The 19,161-nt window shown below is 35.1% G+C and overlaps 1 protein-coding gene across 2 annotated transcripts in view; it reads left to right on the top strand.

Annotated features, from left to right (window-relative positions):
* Positions 1-19,161, top strand: part of LOC138713172 (methyl farnesoate epoxidase-like) — a 79,379-nt gene that overhangs the window by 15,912 nt on the left and 44,306 nt on the right. The window contains exon 1 of one of the 2 annotated variants that reach the window (XM_069845043.1): positions 7,135-7,315. The exons of the other annotated variant lie outside the window; for it this stretch is intronic. Within the exon in view, the coding sequence (XP_069701144.1) occupies positions 7,225-7,315 (91 nt within the window). The 5' untranslated portion in view covers positions 7,135-7,224. Of the gene's footprint in view, positions 1-7,134; positions 7,316-19,161 lie in introns of those variants that run through there. 2 annotated transcript variants of the gene reach the window in all.

The following is a 19,161-nucleotide window of genomic DNA, read 5'->3' as shown; positions in this document are numbered from 1 at the left end:
ATTTGAACCCGGTTCTCCAGCGTGGAAAGCCGATTTTCTTTCTGTTCGGCAAACGGTTCCCCTTGGCTGTCTATAGTGACTAGGATCAGTGTTGCCAACAGGTGTTCGGATAATCCCGCTAGATGGCTTTCGAAAACCCGCGATTTTCTAACAAATATCTCTAGATTTTAATGTATACTTATTATTCAATAATAATAATAATAATAATAATAATAATAATAATAATAATAATAATAATAATAATAATAATAATAATAGTCAAGATAGAGCAACCGCCCGCCAATGTAACGAATATTGCACGCTATTATCATTGCCAATGTGGCGCTATAAAGCAATTTTGAACACTTTTATCACAGACACAACATAATTAAATTCTTATTGCACGATATATGTTACCGTTAAAACCCAAAAATTCGACAAAACCAGTTTCAACTAGTAAAAACTAGTTTTAAAATATAGATAGAAAGCGAATTTTCGTAAGATCTAGAATCAGTGTCAGGTCAGGTTTGTTTTTTTTTTTTAACCAAACAAAAACCTAAACAAACCAAACCTAACCTGACACTGATTCTAGATCATACGAAAACACACTTTCTGTCTATCTTTATTTGCTTAAACTAGTTTTTACTAGTTGAAACTGGTTTTGACGGGTTTCGGGTTTTAACGGTAACATACATAATATGGAATTATCACTACATTAACACATCCATTATTTCACAGAACACACACTGAACGAATTAAATGTAATTATGAAAGCCGCTTATAATGCTAATATGAATTTCATTTCAGAAACTTTAAAGATTAAAAACCGCTAGTATTCCCGCTAAGAGGGGATAATATAATTTTACCCGCGAGACGGTTATCCAAAAAAAAGCTAGATTTAGCGGGAAAACCGCTGAATTGGCAACACTGACTAGGATAACAGTCAATGAGAGTCGAACTGTCGCACTGTGGGCGCGGGCTGGAGGTGCTGAGTTGACAACACGTGGCGACACTGATAACCTCATGGACCATGTCCAACCAGCAGCGACCACATGTGTGGCGAGGAGACACGAGGCCGCCTGTAGTTATGCAATCCGAGTTTCCTGTTTATAGTTCAGATGAGATTCCAAAAGTGGGGGGCGCTCCGTCCTGAAAGTGCATGAGCAAATTTCGAGAAAGGAAGCATGTTGTTGTTTGGAATGCCTTCTTACGTAGTTTGACAAAACATATTTTGTAATCTATTCCTTGTTCTAGTTAGCTTACAAACGCGAAAAACTACATAAAAATATACTTTTTTACCTTCCCAATTTTATAACATGAAACGCTTGTGTGCTTTATATTCAAGAAATCTGGTTACTCTTTCCGATAATACGTCATACCAGCGCCCTACGTCACGCAAGCAATAAGAGCTTCGCTGTTCCACTCAGGCTGGAATATGTACACAAAATAGTGATATACGTTACAAGAGCGGTATGTTGACGGTTTCATGTTCGAGGAAAAGATTGAAAAAGCGAAACGTAGTTGAGCTTTTTAATTTCCGAGAACATGAAAACAAACATACCGCTCGTGTATCGTACATTATTTTGTGCGAAGATCGTTTATTATATACCTGAAAGACGAATATCTAATTAGTTGCAATGAAATCTCCATCTTGGTTTTTGTTTAATGACGGCAACTTCGGAAAACCAAAATATCTTTCTTCAACATCGTTGCTATAAAATGTTTTCTGTGTTTACTATACTCCAGCAGGCCGTGATATACGTCTGTCTTTTTTTCCTCCAGTCTATAAATGCGAACTTAAAACAAACGGTAAGGTTATGTAATGATTTATTTTTCATTTTAATATTTTAACAATATCATTTATATAACATATTGCAGTAATAACATCGGCATCTGGAATCTTGTTGATTTTTTCACGGCTTCCTTAATGTTACTTGTATCAGGAATGCAATAAGTTTCGTGGAGTAGTAGACTTTACTTAATTTTTGCAAATATTTAAAAACAATAATTAACATTGCAATTTAGGTGAAATTGCGTGGTAAATTGCGTGTTAAACGTCTCTAAAAATAATATGTTAAAAGCCTAAAGCAGTAAAATGAATGTCGCGCTTAAGCGGTAAGAAGAGGGAAATTGTTATGTGTGTTACGTTGGGAATACTGAATGTGGTATTTCACACTTACCGCGTATTGGTTCTGTGCGTAAAACAAGCAAATACGCACGATTTCGCACAAAATAACATATTATTAAATACCTTACTATAATAATACCGGACAGCTAGCAGTTTTACGTGCGAACGACGATGGTGCTGCTACCTACCTGCAGGGATGGAGATACTCGCGAAACAAGCTGTAATCAACTGCATGTATATTGTTGCTGGGCTAGTTAATTTGTTAATAGTTTTATGAATTAGTACTAGTGTTAAAATGTCAGGGAGTATATGTGCTGTTTATAATTGAAGACCGTTTTTGCAAAACTTGCTAACTGGAAAATTTGCAAAACTGAGATTTTGATGGATTCCTTAACATAAGGCAGGCCTCTACATGATGTTAAAGGCGTCTTAGTAAAATTTGATAATTCCTCTTCATTGTAGTGTGTCAAAGTGTGATCGTTTTTCCAAAACTTACTTTCTGCTATGTGAGAGTTACAGCAAAATTTTGCTTACTACAGTGTTTTGTCTCTCCTGTAAAATTTAGTTTTTTTTTTTTTTTTTTTTTTTTTTTAGCAAGTTTTGCAAAAACGGTCCTCAATTGTAACAATTGCAGCATTACAAATTGCTCCAAATCGTACTTTCGATTTCCGAGAGTTCATAAAACGTAAGTCAACAACATTCTTTAGTAGGCCTAATTCCTTCGTCATTGTGTTGATAGAAAATTACAAATTAGTTTTTTTTATTTAGACCTAATAAATAAATAGAAGTTAAAATGTATTGGATTTTAAGGTTTTATCAAATTACGTTTTATTGTTGTCCACATACCTTTACTAATTATTACAAGCATCAGATTACTATCAATTTTATCTTTGCAGTTGTCAGCAATGCGTATATAAAACATTACTGTAAATTCATTCCTAATATCAGATTGATTTTGTCTAGGTAAACCAAAGAAAAAATATGTAACAATTAATTACGGAAAGTAATATGAAGTATGCAATATTTCTCATAATATGCAGCTGTGATATAAGATAATAATTTTACATTAAATATTATTCGACATTTCTTAAGTGTTTCATATATAATTCCACATTAACAATAGTCAGAATCTCGCTATGTTAATATTTGTATATGTGGACGTAATTCCATCCCTCTGCGCTAGATGTCAGATCCGTGATTTTTCGCACTCACGCCAATGCTACTAGTATACAGCTGTCCGGTATTATTATAGTAAGGTATTTGATATTATCTCCTTTAGCGTGAATTCGTTCAAATACACTTCAGACAGCGCCTGGTTCTTCACAAGACTAGGGAAATAATGTTTATTTTGCACCCTAATTTTTCCTTGAATATAGGTATCTTATTTATAGATTAGTTATAATAACAATAGATCTATAAACTGACAGAAAAATCAACAAACAAGACAGAAAAACGAAGGAAAACAGAGTGGGGGTAATTTGTAAAGAGACGTCGTTGCACATCGGTCACTTTTACACAAAATCTCGAGTAGTTCTAGTATTTAAGCAATAATAAATGAAAGGTTCTTCTACTTACTGTTTATTATACTCTTACAGCATGCAGGTTCTATTTTATACATATTTTATTGCAATTTTCTATCCAAAGATCATTTAGAACAATGGATATTACTGATGTTATTATTTTCTGTATTTCTTAAAATAATGTTTATCTGCCATGTTAATTTTCATTTGTTTTCATTTACGTAAACAATAATGCACACTACTGCCAACACACAAAACATATATATCTTCGTACACAATCCACGCTATGTTCACGTTGGTTTCAAGTGATAAATCGAAGATGCTACATCACAGAAATGATTAATCGAAGTGCTACATCACAGAAGTGATTAATCGAAGATGCTACATCACAGAAGTGATTAATCGAAAGTGCTGCATCACAGAAGTGATTAATCGAAGGTGCTACATCACAGAAGTGATTAATCGAAGGTGCTACATCACAGAAGTGATTAATCGAAGGTGCTGCATCACGGAAGTGATTAATCGAAGTGCTACATCACAGAAGTGATTAATCGAAGTGCTACATCACAGAAGTGATTAATCGAAGATGCTACATCACAGAAGTGATTCATCGAAGTGCTACATCACAGAAGTGATTAATCGAAGGTGCTACATCACAGAAGTGATTAATCGAAGATGCTACATCACAGAAATGATTAATCGAAGTGCTACATCACAGAAATGATTAATCGAAGGTGCTACATCACATAAGTGATTAATCGAAGATGCCACATCACAGAAGTGATTAATCGAAGGTGCTACATCACAGAAGTGATTAATCGAAGTGCTACATCACAGAAGTGATTAATCGAAGGTGCTGCATCACAGAAGTGATTAATCGAAGTGCTACATCACAGAAGTGATTAATCGAAGTGCTACATCACAGAAGTGATTAATCGAAGATGCTACATCACAGAAGTGATTCATCGAAGTGCTACATCACAGAAGTGATTAATCGAAGGTGCTACATCACAGAAATGATTAATCGAAGATGCCACATCACAGAAGTGATTAATCGAAGTGCTACATCACAGAAGTGATTAATCGAAGGTGCTACATCACACAAGTGATTAATCGAAGGTGCTACATCACAGAAGTGATTAATCGAAGGTGCTACATCACAAAGTGATTAATCGAAGGTGCTACATCACAAAGTGATTAATCGAAGGTGCTACATCACAGAAGTGATTAATCGAAGATACTACATCACAGAGGTGAGTAATCGAAGATGCTACATCACATAAGTGATTAATCGAAGGTACTACATCACAGAAGTAATTAATCAAATATGCTTAAATTTTATAGGACCTGAAAGATCTAATTCATAGGATAGAACTTAAAATTGCCTATCTTGCTTGACATAATCTAAAAAGATCTAATTCGTTACACTTAGCCTATATACAGAGTGTCCCATAAGTCTAGAGCTTTATGGCCAAATCTCTTAAATACTGTTTCTTCTTGTTTTCAGGTGCGTCTGAAGCCAGACTGGTGTCATTAAGTATAGAGGAATGATACTGAAGCGATGGTGCTCGTTGCGTGAGGAAACTTGTCCGCTAGTCTGTTGACGTTCTGAGCAGTTTGTCTACCATGTCTCTCAGACTTTTTAATGAGATTTCCCACCCAGCTTTATTGTACTTTTGGAAGATTAAGAATATTTTCATTTTATTTATTTTTTGAAGGTAGTCTTATTCCAACCCTGTAATCGGCGCTCTTTCAGAGTGCAACCGATTTAATTCCAGGGTAAATTCCCTGTGACTGAGGCTGACAACAAACAGGATCGTTTGAATATCATTCCTCTTTACTTAACGACATCATCCTAGCTTCAAAAGTATCTGTAAAGAAAAAAAAAACAGTATTTCAGAGATTTGGCCTATGGTTTCAGACTTATGGGACCCTCTGTATATGTATTTTATTTATTTTAAAGTAACTGTGGAACTCGCTGAAATAGTATTTCCGTTCATTGCAGAGTAAGTGCCTTAATGTAGGCGACGTTCTTTGAAAGGAAAGCTCTACGATACTGCAACCATGGAGGGGACAACAGTTTGTAGAAATATCGAATTTTAAAAGGGGGCGCATGCCAGTTAGCCCTCACACGTGGCACAACCACGTGATCATGACATAGGCAAAGAATAGTCTATGTTCTCTCCACCCAAGGGCGATGCCATCTCAACGCCAGTCACTATACTACATTATCAGTGTTGCCAATTCAGCGGTTTTCCTGCTAAATCTAGCTTTTTTGGATAACCGTCCCGCGGAAAAAAATTAGTATGTTATCCCGCTTAGCGGGAATACTAGCGGATTTTAAGTTTTAAAGTTTCTGAAATGAAATTCATAATTACATTTAATTCGTTCAGTGTGTGTTTTGTGAAATAATGGATGTGTTAATGTAGTGATAATGCCATATATATGTTACTGTTAAAACCCGAAATCCATCAAAACCAGTTTTAACTAGTAAAAAACTAGTTTAAGCAAATAAAGATAGATAGAAAGTGAGTTTAGTTTGTTTAGGTTTTTGTTTGGTAAAAGCCTAAAAAAAAAAAAAAAACCTAAACAAAACAAACCAAACCAAACCTGTCATTGATCCTAGATATTACGAAAATTCGCTTTCTATCTAAATACATTTTAAAACTAATTTTTACAGTTGAAACTAGTTTTGTCGGACTTCGGGTTTTAACGGTAACATAGACAGTTCAATAAGAATTGAAGTATGTTGTGGCTGTGATAAAAGTGTTCAAAATTGTACCACATTGGGAATGATAAAAGTGAACAATATTCGTTATTTTGGCGGGTGGATGCTCTATCTTGTCCATTACTATTATTATTATTATTATTATTATTATTATTATTATTATTATTATTATTATTATTGAATAATAATAAGTACATCGTTATTGAATAATAATAAGTAAACATTAAAATTTAGAGATATTTGTTATAAAATCGCGGGTTTTTGAAAGCCATCTAGCGGGATTATATGAACAACTGATGGCAACACTGTACGTTACGCCGACGCTGTGTTTGGTTAATGCATGTAATGATGAATACTCTTGTTAAAATGAACAGTGACATTCGAATTATAGAGGAAAGCGGAAGAACGTAGAGAACTTTGACTTTTTCCATCACAAATACGACTTTGCTGTAGCCAGGATTCAAACCAGGGTCCACAGTCATTGTAAGCCAGTATTCTGCCAACGAATATGGCATGATACAACTTCAATAAAAAAATCAACAGAATACGAGATGCCATTAAAATCCAGTCTTGCTAATGACAGTTGTAGTTGATATGATTTCGCTAAACTAACTTAATTCACGACTGGTTGCGGTTCCAGCATTGTTGTGCACATGTACTGGAGGTCTCAGGGGTTACTTAATGTATCAGCAATTCTGCAGTTTATCCTAGCATGACCTCTGTGACAGAGTGTATAAGCTCTAACTGCTTAACTCGCATGTGAACTTTGCACTCAGTTTTCCCTATTTTCGTAACCCTAAACAATAAAAGAGCTCCCCTCAAACCGCGACATCACAAGTACGGAAACATCTTGTCGTGAGGGAGCAGCCATGTTGACCTTCATTCTACTCATCTCTACCTTCGTCCTGGTGGTCGCCACGTACATACAGAGATACGGCAAGCCCGCCAATTTCCCTCCAGGTTAGTCGGCATTTATTTTCACAACTGAAAGCTGTGTGTGTCAGTGGTGTAGCGTCAATGTAAGCTAAAAAGCTCAGCTTCCCCAGTTAATAATAATTTCATAATAAACCGGCAGTTTATGGAGAACAGTAATATACGTTACAAGAGCGGTATGTTGACGTTTTCATGTTCGAGGAAAAGATTGAAAAAGCGAAACGTAGTTGAGCTTTTTCAATTTCCGAGAACATGAAAACAAACATACCGCTCGTGTATCGTACATTATTTTGTGCGAAGATCGTTTATTACATACCTGAAAGACGAATTTCTAATTAGTTGCAATGAAATCTCCATCTTGGTTTCTGTTTAATGACGGCAACTTTAGAAAACAAAAATATCTATACTCCAGCAGGCCGTAATATACGTCTGTCTTTTTTTTCCCCCCCAGTCTATAAATGCGAACTTAAAACAAACGGTAAGGTTATGTAATGATTTATTTTTCATTTTAATATTTTAACAATATTATTTATATAACATATTGCAGTAATAACATCGGCATCTGGAGTCTTGTTGATTTTTTCACGGCTTCCTTAATGTTACTTGTATCAGGAATACAATAGATTTCGTGGAGTAGTAGACTTTACTTAATTTTTGCAAATATTTAAAAACAATAATTAACATTGCAATTTAAGTGAAATTGTAGTGGTAAGTTTGCAATTTATAATTATTACTATGTTAAACGTCTCTAAAAATAATATGTTAAAAGCCTAAAGCAGTAAAATGAATGTCGAGCTTAAGCGGTAAGAAGAGGGAAATTGTTATGTGTGTTACGTTGGGAATACTGAATGTGGTATTTCACACTTACCGCGTATTGGTTCTGTGCGGAAAACAAGCAAATACGCACGATCTCGCACAAAATTATTTATTAATTTTAATAGAAATTATATTTACGCGGTAAATATTGTGATGCGGCAGCTCAGGATGATTTGTGATGCAGCAGTAAACAAGAAGCCTGCACACACCAGCTTCCAAGCAAACTGGTTTGTTCAGTGTAATCCACCCCGCTGATTTTCCATCCCTTTCTAACTAAACTACACTGGTCGCAAGGCTCGCAAGAAGCTAGCTTTAACATTTAAAATAAGTAGTTTCCGAGTTATCCCTTTTCGTCAATTGTGTTCAGTTGAAGTGTTAGTGTGCATTGTGGCTGATATAATAAATAATGAGTGAAATAACACTTCCTGACACTAATTTACTTGAATTTTTTTAGGACAATTGTATTATCAAGACTGACTTACGAACAAAAGTGTGATTTAAAAAACAAATGACCGACTCCCTTGCTGTCAATGAAGGATACAACCAAAAGACAGACGCATACTTACGTAATGATACTAATATTGTGATTTCTCTAAGTATGACAGGGAGTGAGCTAATGTTATAAGTATACGTGTCTATTTGTTAAGAGATATGTGTAAACCGTGAAATCGTATTTTATTACGTATCATTTGAGGTCATGCCTTATTGGTGTTACTTACGATGTTCCAACCAATCTTCGACTGTTGACTTGACATTGACTACTATTTATTTTAAGACTGTATTTTTGTAATACGTTTTCTCATATTGCATGAAAGACAACTTGAGTTAGCTTCCCCTGCTCAAAATTTCATGCTACGCCACTGGTGTGTGCAGGGTTGCCAGATTGTACGATTTTCCCATATTCTTACCATTTTTTTACCTTAAAATATGTTTTCCGTAATTTGAGGGTTATTTACATTTCCCCCCTCTCCTAAAGTATAATTAGGTGAATGTTACTTATGTCCCGTCCACTATAGGAGACATAGGCCAGTTTTACACTAATCCTAAACGTATTTAGTATAACTTGTTGCTTGTGAGCCATCCCAAACCCCAACCTGCAGCCTAAGAGCGCCAGTCCTTATATATCCGTCAGTCAAGGCCTTCTGAAAAAATAAAAGCAATTGACAATAGATATCTCAGTCGTGACAACCTCGTAAAATATCCTATCAATTGAATAATCGATCTTGCTACGTACAACATAATTATATTATACTAGTGGCTTGTGCAGTAAATGCTGCTGCAAACTAAGTTCGTTAGACGTTCAAATAAAAATTTTTCAGATTTATTTTCAATGAAGAATACTTGTCTTTTTGATAGTTATTTGCTTCCATAATAATGAAACATACTCCCTCTGAATGGATTTTTTTAGGCCAAATACTTTTTCTTGAACCTATCCAACTTCAGTTTTTGAGTTTCAACGCGAAAACGCAAGTATCAATGTCAGGACGATACCAGTAGCTATTTCAGGTCATTATGGATTGTAGGCAAAAGTTAAAAAAATGTCAGGTTTGCTAAGCTGTCGAACAATAGCATTTTCGTATAGCTGCTGCATGTAGAACTTGAAATGTAGAGCGTAAAACCATTTTCTCCTACTAAGAGATCTTGCCGAAATGATCTGGAGACTACAAAATTTTCTAGGCCTCTTATTTTATCAGTAAGTAATACCTTTTTATCTTTCCTTAGGAACTGTAATTTTTGCGCTCTCTCGAGCCAATACTGAAGACAATGACACATATCAATATATACACTACACCGCCATTAAGTATATGAAAAAGACCCAACCCCACTAGGTTAATAAGTATAAAAATATTTGATTTTTAATAACAATATTATTATCTTACTTAAGTTTTGTAGTTATAGTATATAGCAGTCACTCAGTAAATTACCTATAGAAATGAAGATCTAAATTAAGATATTCTCTACATTTACTTACATAACCTCAAAACGTTTCACTTTCATGGCATCAATATAGTATCAATATTATGTACAATTAATGAAGAATAGACGCATCATGATATTAACTATAATAATATTTAATTTCTAATGATAATAATGTCATCAAACCACCTCAAGTTTTGTAGATTTGAATATCCAATACACAGCTGTACTCAGAAAATTATACACTGCAGAATCAGTTTTTAATAAGAAATTGAATTGAGCTCTAAATATGTCGGCAATCCTGCAGGTCATGGCCTTCGTGTAATAGCCTATTGTTTATTGTAGTGTGTGTTTTGTTCTGAAATTCAATCAAGTCGGCCGTGACTGACAACAGATGGATTTTGGAAAATAGGAAAATTATGTAGGAAAACTGACATTTCACTTTTCCGAAAGACTTTGGATGCCAGGCATGAAAATGAGGGGTCACTCATTAAAATCCGTTCAGCCGTTTTCCCGTAATTTCCATTACCAGTTCAAATTATATATATAGATTATTACCCATTTCAGCGAGTACTGACGACCACTGCAAAATACGACAATTTGGTCCAGGGAGCATTCTCTTTTGGCACAAGGATGATTTATGTAACATGTTTCTAAATTAGTATTTTAAACACCGGTACATTCTTTAATATAATTTGGTCCAGGGAGCATTCTCTTTTGGCCAAGGATGATTTATGTAACATGTTTCTAAATTAGTCTTTTAAATACCGATACATTCTTTAATATAATTTGGTCCAGGGAGCATTCTCTTTTGGCACAAGGATGATTTATGTAACATGTTTCTAAATTAGTCTTTTAAATACCGGTACATTCTTTAATATAATTTGGTCCAGGGAGCATTCTCTTTTGGCCAAGGATGATTTATGTAACATGTTTCTAAATTAGTATTTTAAATACCGGTACATTCTTTAATATAATTTGGTCCAGGGAGCATTCTCTTTTGGCCAAGGATGATTTACGTAACATGTTTCTAAATTAGTCTTTTAAATACCGGTACATTCTTTAATATAATTTGGTCCAGGGAGCATTCTCTTTTGGCCAAGGATGATTTATGTAACATGTTTCTAAATTAGTATTTTAAATACCGGTACATTCTTTAATATAATTTGGTCCAGGGAGCATTCTCTTTTGGCCAAGGATGATTTATGTAACATGTTTCTAAATTAGTCTTTTAAATACCGGTACATTCTTTAATATAATTTGGTCCAGGGAGCATTCTCTTTTGGCACAAGGATGATTTATGTAACATGTTTCTAAATTAGTATTTTAAACACCGGTACATTCTTTAATATAATTTGGTCCAGGGAGCATTCTCTTTTGGCCAAGGATGATTTATGTAACATGTTTCTAAATTAGTCTTTTAAATACCGGTACATTCTTTAATATAATTTGGTCCAGGGAGCATTCTCTTTTGGCCAAGGATGATTTATGTAACATGTTTCTAAATTAGTCTTTTAAATACCGGTACATTCTTTAATATAATTTGGTCCAGGGAGCATTCTCTTTTGGCCAAGGATGATTTATGTAACATGTTTCTAAATTAGTCTTTTAAATACCGGTACATTCTTTAATATAATTTGGTCCAGGGAGCATTCTCTTTTGGCACAAGGATGATTTATGTAACATGTTTCTAAATTAGTATTTTAAACACCGGTACATTCTTTAATATAATTTGGTCCAGGGAGCATTCTCTTTTGGCACAAGGATGATTTATGTAACATGTTTCTAAATTAGTATTTTAAACACCGGTACATTCTTTAATATAATTTGGTCCAGGGAGCATTCTCTTTTGGCACAAGGATGATTTATGTAACATGTTTCTAAATTAGTCTTTTAAATACCGGTACATTCTTTAATAAATCGCTGGAAAACAAACGTGAATATAGGCATGTGGAATGAGTATGAAATTAGTCTTATTTTTGGCGCATAATTTTTACGTAAATAACGACAAATAAAAACTAACATGCCACATATTTTAAGAAATACAGGAAATAAGCATGAATATTATTCACCATTCTTAATGATCTTGGGATAGAAAAAAAACGTATGGAATAGAAATTACATACAAATGTGCGTGTAATAAACAATAAGCAAACCATCTTCGATTAATCATTTCAAAACAACGTGAATATAGCGTGGATTGTGTAGGAAAATAATTTCTTATATGTTGCTCCCAATGTGCATCATTGTTAACTTATGAAAACAAATGAAATTTAACATGGCATATAAACGCTATTCGAAGAAAGATAGGAGATATTAAGTAATATTCATCGTTCTTAATGATCTTTGGATGGAAAATAACAATGAAATATGTATAAAACAGAAATTACATATAGGTGAGCATATAAAAAACAGTAAGTAGAGTCATATTTGATTAATAAGCTTAAATTACTCCAGGTTTAGTGTAAGAGTGGTCTATATCTAACGTTGTCTCCCAGCAAATTACTTAATTCATAAAAACAAAAAGAATCGTGTTAGAAGATTGAATTTGTGTATTTTCTCTGAAACTTTCCAAATATCTGTAGGCAGTCTTTTACATTAGATTGCCGAAAATTGGTTTATAGCGCAGCATTGGCAGTGATAAACGTGTGAAATATTCGTTCAGTGGGCGGTGGATACTCTACTTTGACCTATAATTATTTTCAACATGGAGTCTACTAGACATATATGCAGATATTTATTTTGACAATGCTATGAAGTTTAAGTGATCAGATGTACAAAACAGATCCTTGAGTGTTCTGTCGACTTGATAAAGGCGGAACTACAAATAGTCCTATTTCTGAATTTCAATCAATCATTAAGAAAATTTAGCTTTGAGAATAAAAATAAAACAGCATTACTTCAGGCTGCAAATCTTCTGTTGAATATGAGTGATGACAGCAATGTTTCATGTTTTCCTAGGTATGAACAGATTTATTGCACCAGTCTGGGTAATATAGGCTATATGTTGGCCTATATACATGTTTTGTAAATTCTGTAAATGTATTTAATAATGTTACAGTAAATGTCTCACCTTATACACTTAGACAATCAATAAATCATGCTACTAAATCCCTGGGAATCAGTGGCGGCTGGTGATTTGAAAATATGGTGGTGCACAATGGATATCGAAGAGAAGTTAAACATACTTTAAAGTTTAAAACCGTGTACACCTGAGGGCGTATACATATAAAGCTAATTTATATGCAATTAATAAGTAAAATGACTAAATACAAGCATACCTATTTATACAGAAAGTCAAAAAGTGGAAGCGGTCGTGGATGGAGCTCTCTATATTGCGATTTACCCTCATGAAAAACATTTGAGCACAGAATCGTCATCAGAATGCTACCAAGTACCAAGTGCAACGTTGTCCTTCATAAAATTCAAATACAGCTTTCGTAGGCTGGCGGGAGATAGCAGCACTTATTGTCACAACGACAACTCTTAGAACTTTAAAGCAAAATACAAGCTCCTTTACGTATTGTGCCGTTTGTGTGCATGCAGATTGAGAAAGTATTATGCGAATTATGCGACTGTTCGTTGCACAAGCCGAAAGAATATATTTTTCATGCTTATTACTTCGGACAAATGTCTAGTTGAAACAGATACTTTCCCAGTGAATTTAGTTTCTTCTGCACTGACGTTGGTGTCCATGTCAGGGAGTGCGACAAACCGTTCACAATGAGCGTATTCCGAATCTCACCGGTGAACAATCCGATGGCATCACGGTGTTCCGAATTCCACCGATGACGTCATTGATGCTCCACCGGTGTCGCACCGGTGCCATCAGCTTGCAGAGGTGGTGGCAGTCTCCATCAGCGCCATCAGTGAATCCGGTTGGTTCTTGTATAGGGCGGGAATTAGCAGACGAATGACATCGTGCACTGTTGTGCCATGGCGGTGTGTTCTGCTGTATTGTTTGTAATGAGCACAACGTAAAAACAATATGTTAATGGCTTATGAACGAACATGTCAACGGACCAGTTATTACTACCGGTTCAAGAAATAAATTGTTTATGCTCTCTTTTCTTTGAACGAGATGGCAGTACGGAAATTTCGCAAAATTTTGCTAGCGTAGCTCAGACAACAACTTATGCAGTCGCCATGACAGCCATCGATCCTTCCAGCAGTTTTGTTCCTACTTCGCTGCAGCGTGGCGTCATTGTTGTCCACCGGTCCGGTGAGATTCGGAATACGCTGAATGAGGAAAGCAGTAGACCACGCCTCTAACCCCCCTGTCCCCGCACTAGCCGAACATCTCTATAAACTACCTTCCCTAGGTTTTCAACATCTCTGCAAACCAAGAGGCTCGGGGGCTCCTGCAGACGTACAAAACAAGACGCCAGCTGCAAATAGTCATGAATGAAAATTGTAAAATAAAATTATATTTTTAATAGTAACGTCCACACCTGTGGAGTAACGGTCAGCGCGTCTGGCTGTGAAACCAGCTGGCCCGGGTTCGAATCCCGGTCGAGGCAAGTTACCTGGTTGAGGTTTTTTCCGGGGTTTTCCCTCAACCCAATACGAGCAAATGCTGGGTAACTTTCGGTGCTGGACCCCGGACTCATTTCACCGGCATTATCACCTTCATATCATTCAGACGCTAAATAACCTAGATGTTGATACAGCGTCGTAAAATAACCCAATAAAAAAATTTAATAGTAACAAAGCCGGGAGACTAGGAACATTACTGGGGGGTGTACAAACCTGCAACCCCTTTGAGAAGCCGCCACTGCTGAGAATTACCATGAGTTTACAGGCCGAATTCATAGTCAACAATAATTATCGTAAGGAGACCCTTAAGCAGTTGCTTAACTGAAAAATAAATTAAAATTATATACTTACAGGAATATTTCCGGAGTTTCTTAACTCCTTTCTCCTTCTGTAAAATGCTTTTTCGTCATTTTGTATAATTTTAGCTCTATAATATTTACTTCTGTATTTGTGCACGATAATAATGCCGATTTAACAATTTGTAGGCGCTGGAAAACAATTGAATGTATGATAGCGCTCACGTCTAGCCATGTTGTCATATTTCGTTCGATGTCAAGGGAATGCTCTGTGCATATGAAAGAGTAGCTTCTCTGCAATATGATCTAAAATAAGTGCTAAGGAAACGCTCATTACTTAAGCGTTTCCTCATTTTATAAGTGTCGACTATGAATTCGATTGTACATGTTCCTTTTTAGCCTATTTGTGAAAATCTTCCTTCGTTTCTTCAAACAAATCTGACAACCCTATGTGTGTGGGATATTTTCCGCTTAAGGATTTTCTGTTGCTTATTGATTTTGCCAAGTTTTATAATAATTGTACTGATATACACTGACTATAAATTTACCTGAAAATTGATCCCTTTTAAGCAATTTTTTCAGCTTATTCCTTTTGCTAAATTCTATAATAAAATTAAAACTCTTCTGAGACCCGTTGTCACCTACGACTGTTAAAGCTGGACTTTAACAAAAACACAAGAAAATAAGCTTAAAATATTTGAAAGATAAATATTAAAGAATTTGCCTGTATTTACTGGAAACCAAAATTATTGCTGCTAACATAGTAAGAAAATAACTGCCAGTTGTATTTGTCAGTATTCGAAATTCAAAATAAAGTTGGCAAAAGAAAATTCAACCTAACATCTAGAAAATCACTATAATCCACTAGAATATGCAGTAGGCCTAATGATTAGATTTCACCCTTAGGGTGTTAAGTATGCTGATCCAGATTATATATTCCATCCCAAATGTTACATTTAAGTTCACTTTGAAAATTGAGGGCTAACTTACATTTTTTATCACTTTACTGCATTTTTACGATGAAGTTTTCTTTCACTTCTCTTGAAATACTTGTTGCACAAACTTCCAACATGTTTAGCATTATGTATAGATGTGTGGCATGGTGTAAAGAAGGAAAAACCTCTAAAAATTTCACTGACCACCGGCAGCAGTTTCTTTCCCTTCGAACACTACCTCACAATCACAAAATTCAGTGGAAAACCACCGAAGTTGGCAACACTGCACATGAGTAAACACAAAAGAAAAAGATACGCGAAATAACGGAACTCTAATTTTAAATACAGTATATCTTAACGTTGAAACCCCTCTAATCTGGTTATGCAATCCTGTAAATTAGTTTTCCCAAAGTCGAGACGTAGTTAAAACGTTTTCCCACACCCGAAAATGGCATTTGTTATAATTGTGTTAGGTTCAATCCTAAATCATAATATTATATACCCCAGATAGGTCGGCCTTACAGGCTTTGACGTTAACAACTTTTGTCAGGTTTACTACGCTTCCATCTAGTTGTTACCTAAGGAGTCACGTCATAATTCCCATTTGAATTTCATTCATTTCTCGTGTTCGTTTACGGTGGACGGGTGGCGATCCTGGCGGTTGTTCTCTTCAAAGTGCAAACGGTTTTAACATAGCGATGACCCAGCGAATAGGGATTATAAAGAATGGACACTTCGCGTCGGTACCTTTGATGTAGCCGGACTGGTTTCAATGACCTTCAAGCCAGCTAGAGCGTGAGATTCTGCTTTCTCCCTAGAGTTGGCGCTGACATCACACCAGCTAGCAGTCGACAAAGCGGAAATATAACACATATAATTAATACATCTAGGTACATTATGTACTCAAATAAAATAAATTGGATCCATAAAATAATAAATCCGTCATTAACTGTAATGTCTAGACTCTAGAGTTCCTTTATAATGAGAGTTGAGACGTTGACCCCAACAACAATTAAAATATGTAATGATTTGAAAGCACTGAAAATGGAAAAAAACAAAACTCTTATGAGAAGTAAAACCATATACCTATATTATATTATATTATATACAAATATTAAACCAATTTGATACATAATTTTATAAATCTGAAATATAAAAAATTATTATAACTAGTTCGTCACTGAGAAATAAGGAAAATCTGTTAACTTGGATTTATTTGAAGCAAAGCAATAAGGTAGGCGATGTTTGAATTCTGTGTCTCAACTCTATTCTCAGTTCTTATCTTAGCCTATGCTCGATTACACTAACCTCTAGCGTTTGAAAGTAGAACCAAACGCTGGCGCACAGAGAAACAAAACACAGGAAAATTCGCTCAGTGTCCATTCTTTATAATCCCTATTCGCTGGATGACTTATCTAGGGTTCAGTAGATGTATTTTATTTTGTGAGCTTTATTTCTAAAACTCTCTGCACGGAAACAATATTTTTGTGATTACTTTCCCCATATTTTCGAAAACATTTTTAATGTGCTACATGGAAATCACGCTATCTTGTGCCAGAATGATAAACTTAAAAGACTGTTTGTTGTAAATCCAACGCTATGCACTATTATCTTCGCATATCATTCGTCATTAAAAGTTCTAATGCATTAATTTTCGAAGCGAAAGTTATGTAATAAAGCGTAGGCTACTTAATATGAATTTAATCTGAAAAGTCTTGCTCAGTGTTACACATGAATGTGATATTAACACTGCGCCATAAACAAAAACAGTTTAGTCAGCATTTCGTTACATCTCTAATCACAACGAAGTTCTATACGTCAACACACAAAACTGATGACGGTTATGAACATTTAATGATAATGATAATTGTTAAACAGCCAATAATATTATTCGTAATAAGCAAAAAGAATCTTCTGATTGAGGTTCTGGCTGATATGTATATCTATTATCAGGCAGTACATCTCACTTGACGGTATGTGTCAGAGGAAGAACAATATTGTTTGTATACATCTGAAGTCTGATTAGTAGAGATGGGTAAAAAATAACACAACAGTTATTTTGGAACAGTTCCGGTCTCGGAACTGTTGCAAAAATGAACAGTAGGTCGGAACCTCCTGTTCCGAAATAACAGTGTTCCGACTCCGAGCTGCTCACTTGTCCAGCTGTTGCGGGCTCGCAGTACCGCGTTGCACAAGGTATGTTCCGACTCCGAGATAACAGTCGGAACGTCGGAGCTTGTTCCGATGAACCAACGACAGCTGCAGTTACACTGTTCTCGTTGTTCTTTATGTTGTACTTGGAACTTCGTTGGATGAAGTTGGTACTTGAAACTCTCACGTGGTTGGAGGGGGGCGCATGGAAATTGAAATCCTTGCGGTGGCGCGAACTTTAATATCAACATTTGTAAGACTGGCCAATCATCTGTAATGTTATAGTAAGTATTTAATAATCTGTAATATTCATTCCCGCTTTATGGTTTATTTCACCATTAGTTGACTAATTCTGTTTTATAAACATTCTACAAAGTCATAAAGTACGCATACTATTATTAATTCATTGATCAGCTCATTCTATACAAAGGTTAAAGTCGTAAATGGTAATGAGTGGTTTAGTTACAATGTCTGTATGTTGTTTGTTGAGGTTAAGTCTGACAAGCACAAGTTTTTGTGCTATCTTCTCTGTTATCAAGGAACGACAAAAATGTTGTAGCATTATTTGTTGGAAACTACCCATATAAGTACTGATTTGGAGAGCGAGGTTTAATGCGAAGTTTAAATTACACTTTGGTAAAGATGCGAGTCCAACATTTTACTAACCCACTGCGGGGTTTCCAGGTTTCAGTACTGCCAATATATATCTTTTTTATTTATGAAATTGTAATATTTATTATTATTATTATTATTATTATTATTATTATTATTATTATTATTATTATTATTATAACTGTGCATTAAGAAAAGTAAAAATAAAAATTAATGATTTGTTTTTTTTTTTATTATGTAAGAGAGAGAACAGAAATTACATACCATATGTTTTAAATGTTATGTTATTTTTTTTAGTTGGCTACCATGTCTTTGTAACTTTATGTACGAAAACAAAGTGTTGTATTCTGTCCTTGTAGTCAACAGCTGTGTAATTACTAACATTAAGCTTTTGAGTTCCGTCCGCATGCACAGCAATTTTCCAAAATCGATTCGAATGTGCATTGCAGTGCCATCTATAGATAAGAATGTGTACTATGTCATGCCTATGAGTGCTCCAGTGTGAGCTGCATGGTGAAGAGGGAGGGTACTGTACCGTTCGTTTGAACGACTCAACGACTCCGACTCAACACCACTGGTGACTGTTATTTCGGAACTGTTATTTGGAACA

The sequence above is a fragment of the Periplaneta americana genome, chromosome 14, assembly GCF_040183065.1.
Source record: "Periplaneta americana isolate PAMFEO1 chromosome 14, P.americana_PAMFEO1_priV1, whole genome shotgun sequence".
Classification (NCBI taxonomy): domain Eukaryota; kingdom Metazoa; phylum Arthropoda; class Insecta; order Blattodea; family Blattidae; genus Periplaneta; species Periplaneta americana.
The sequence above is the reverse complement of the archived record's forward strand: the minus strand, read 5'-3'. Positions and strand labels throughout refer to the sequence as shown.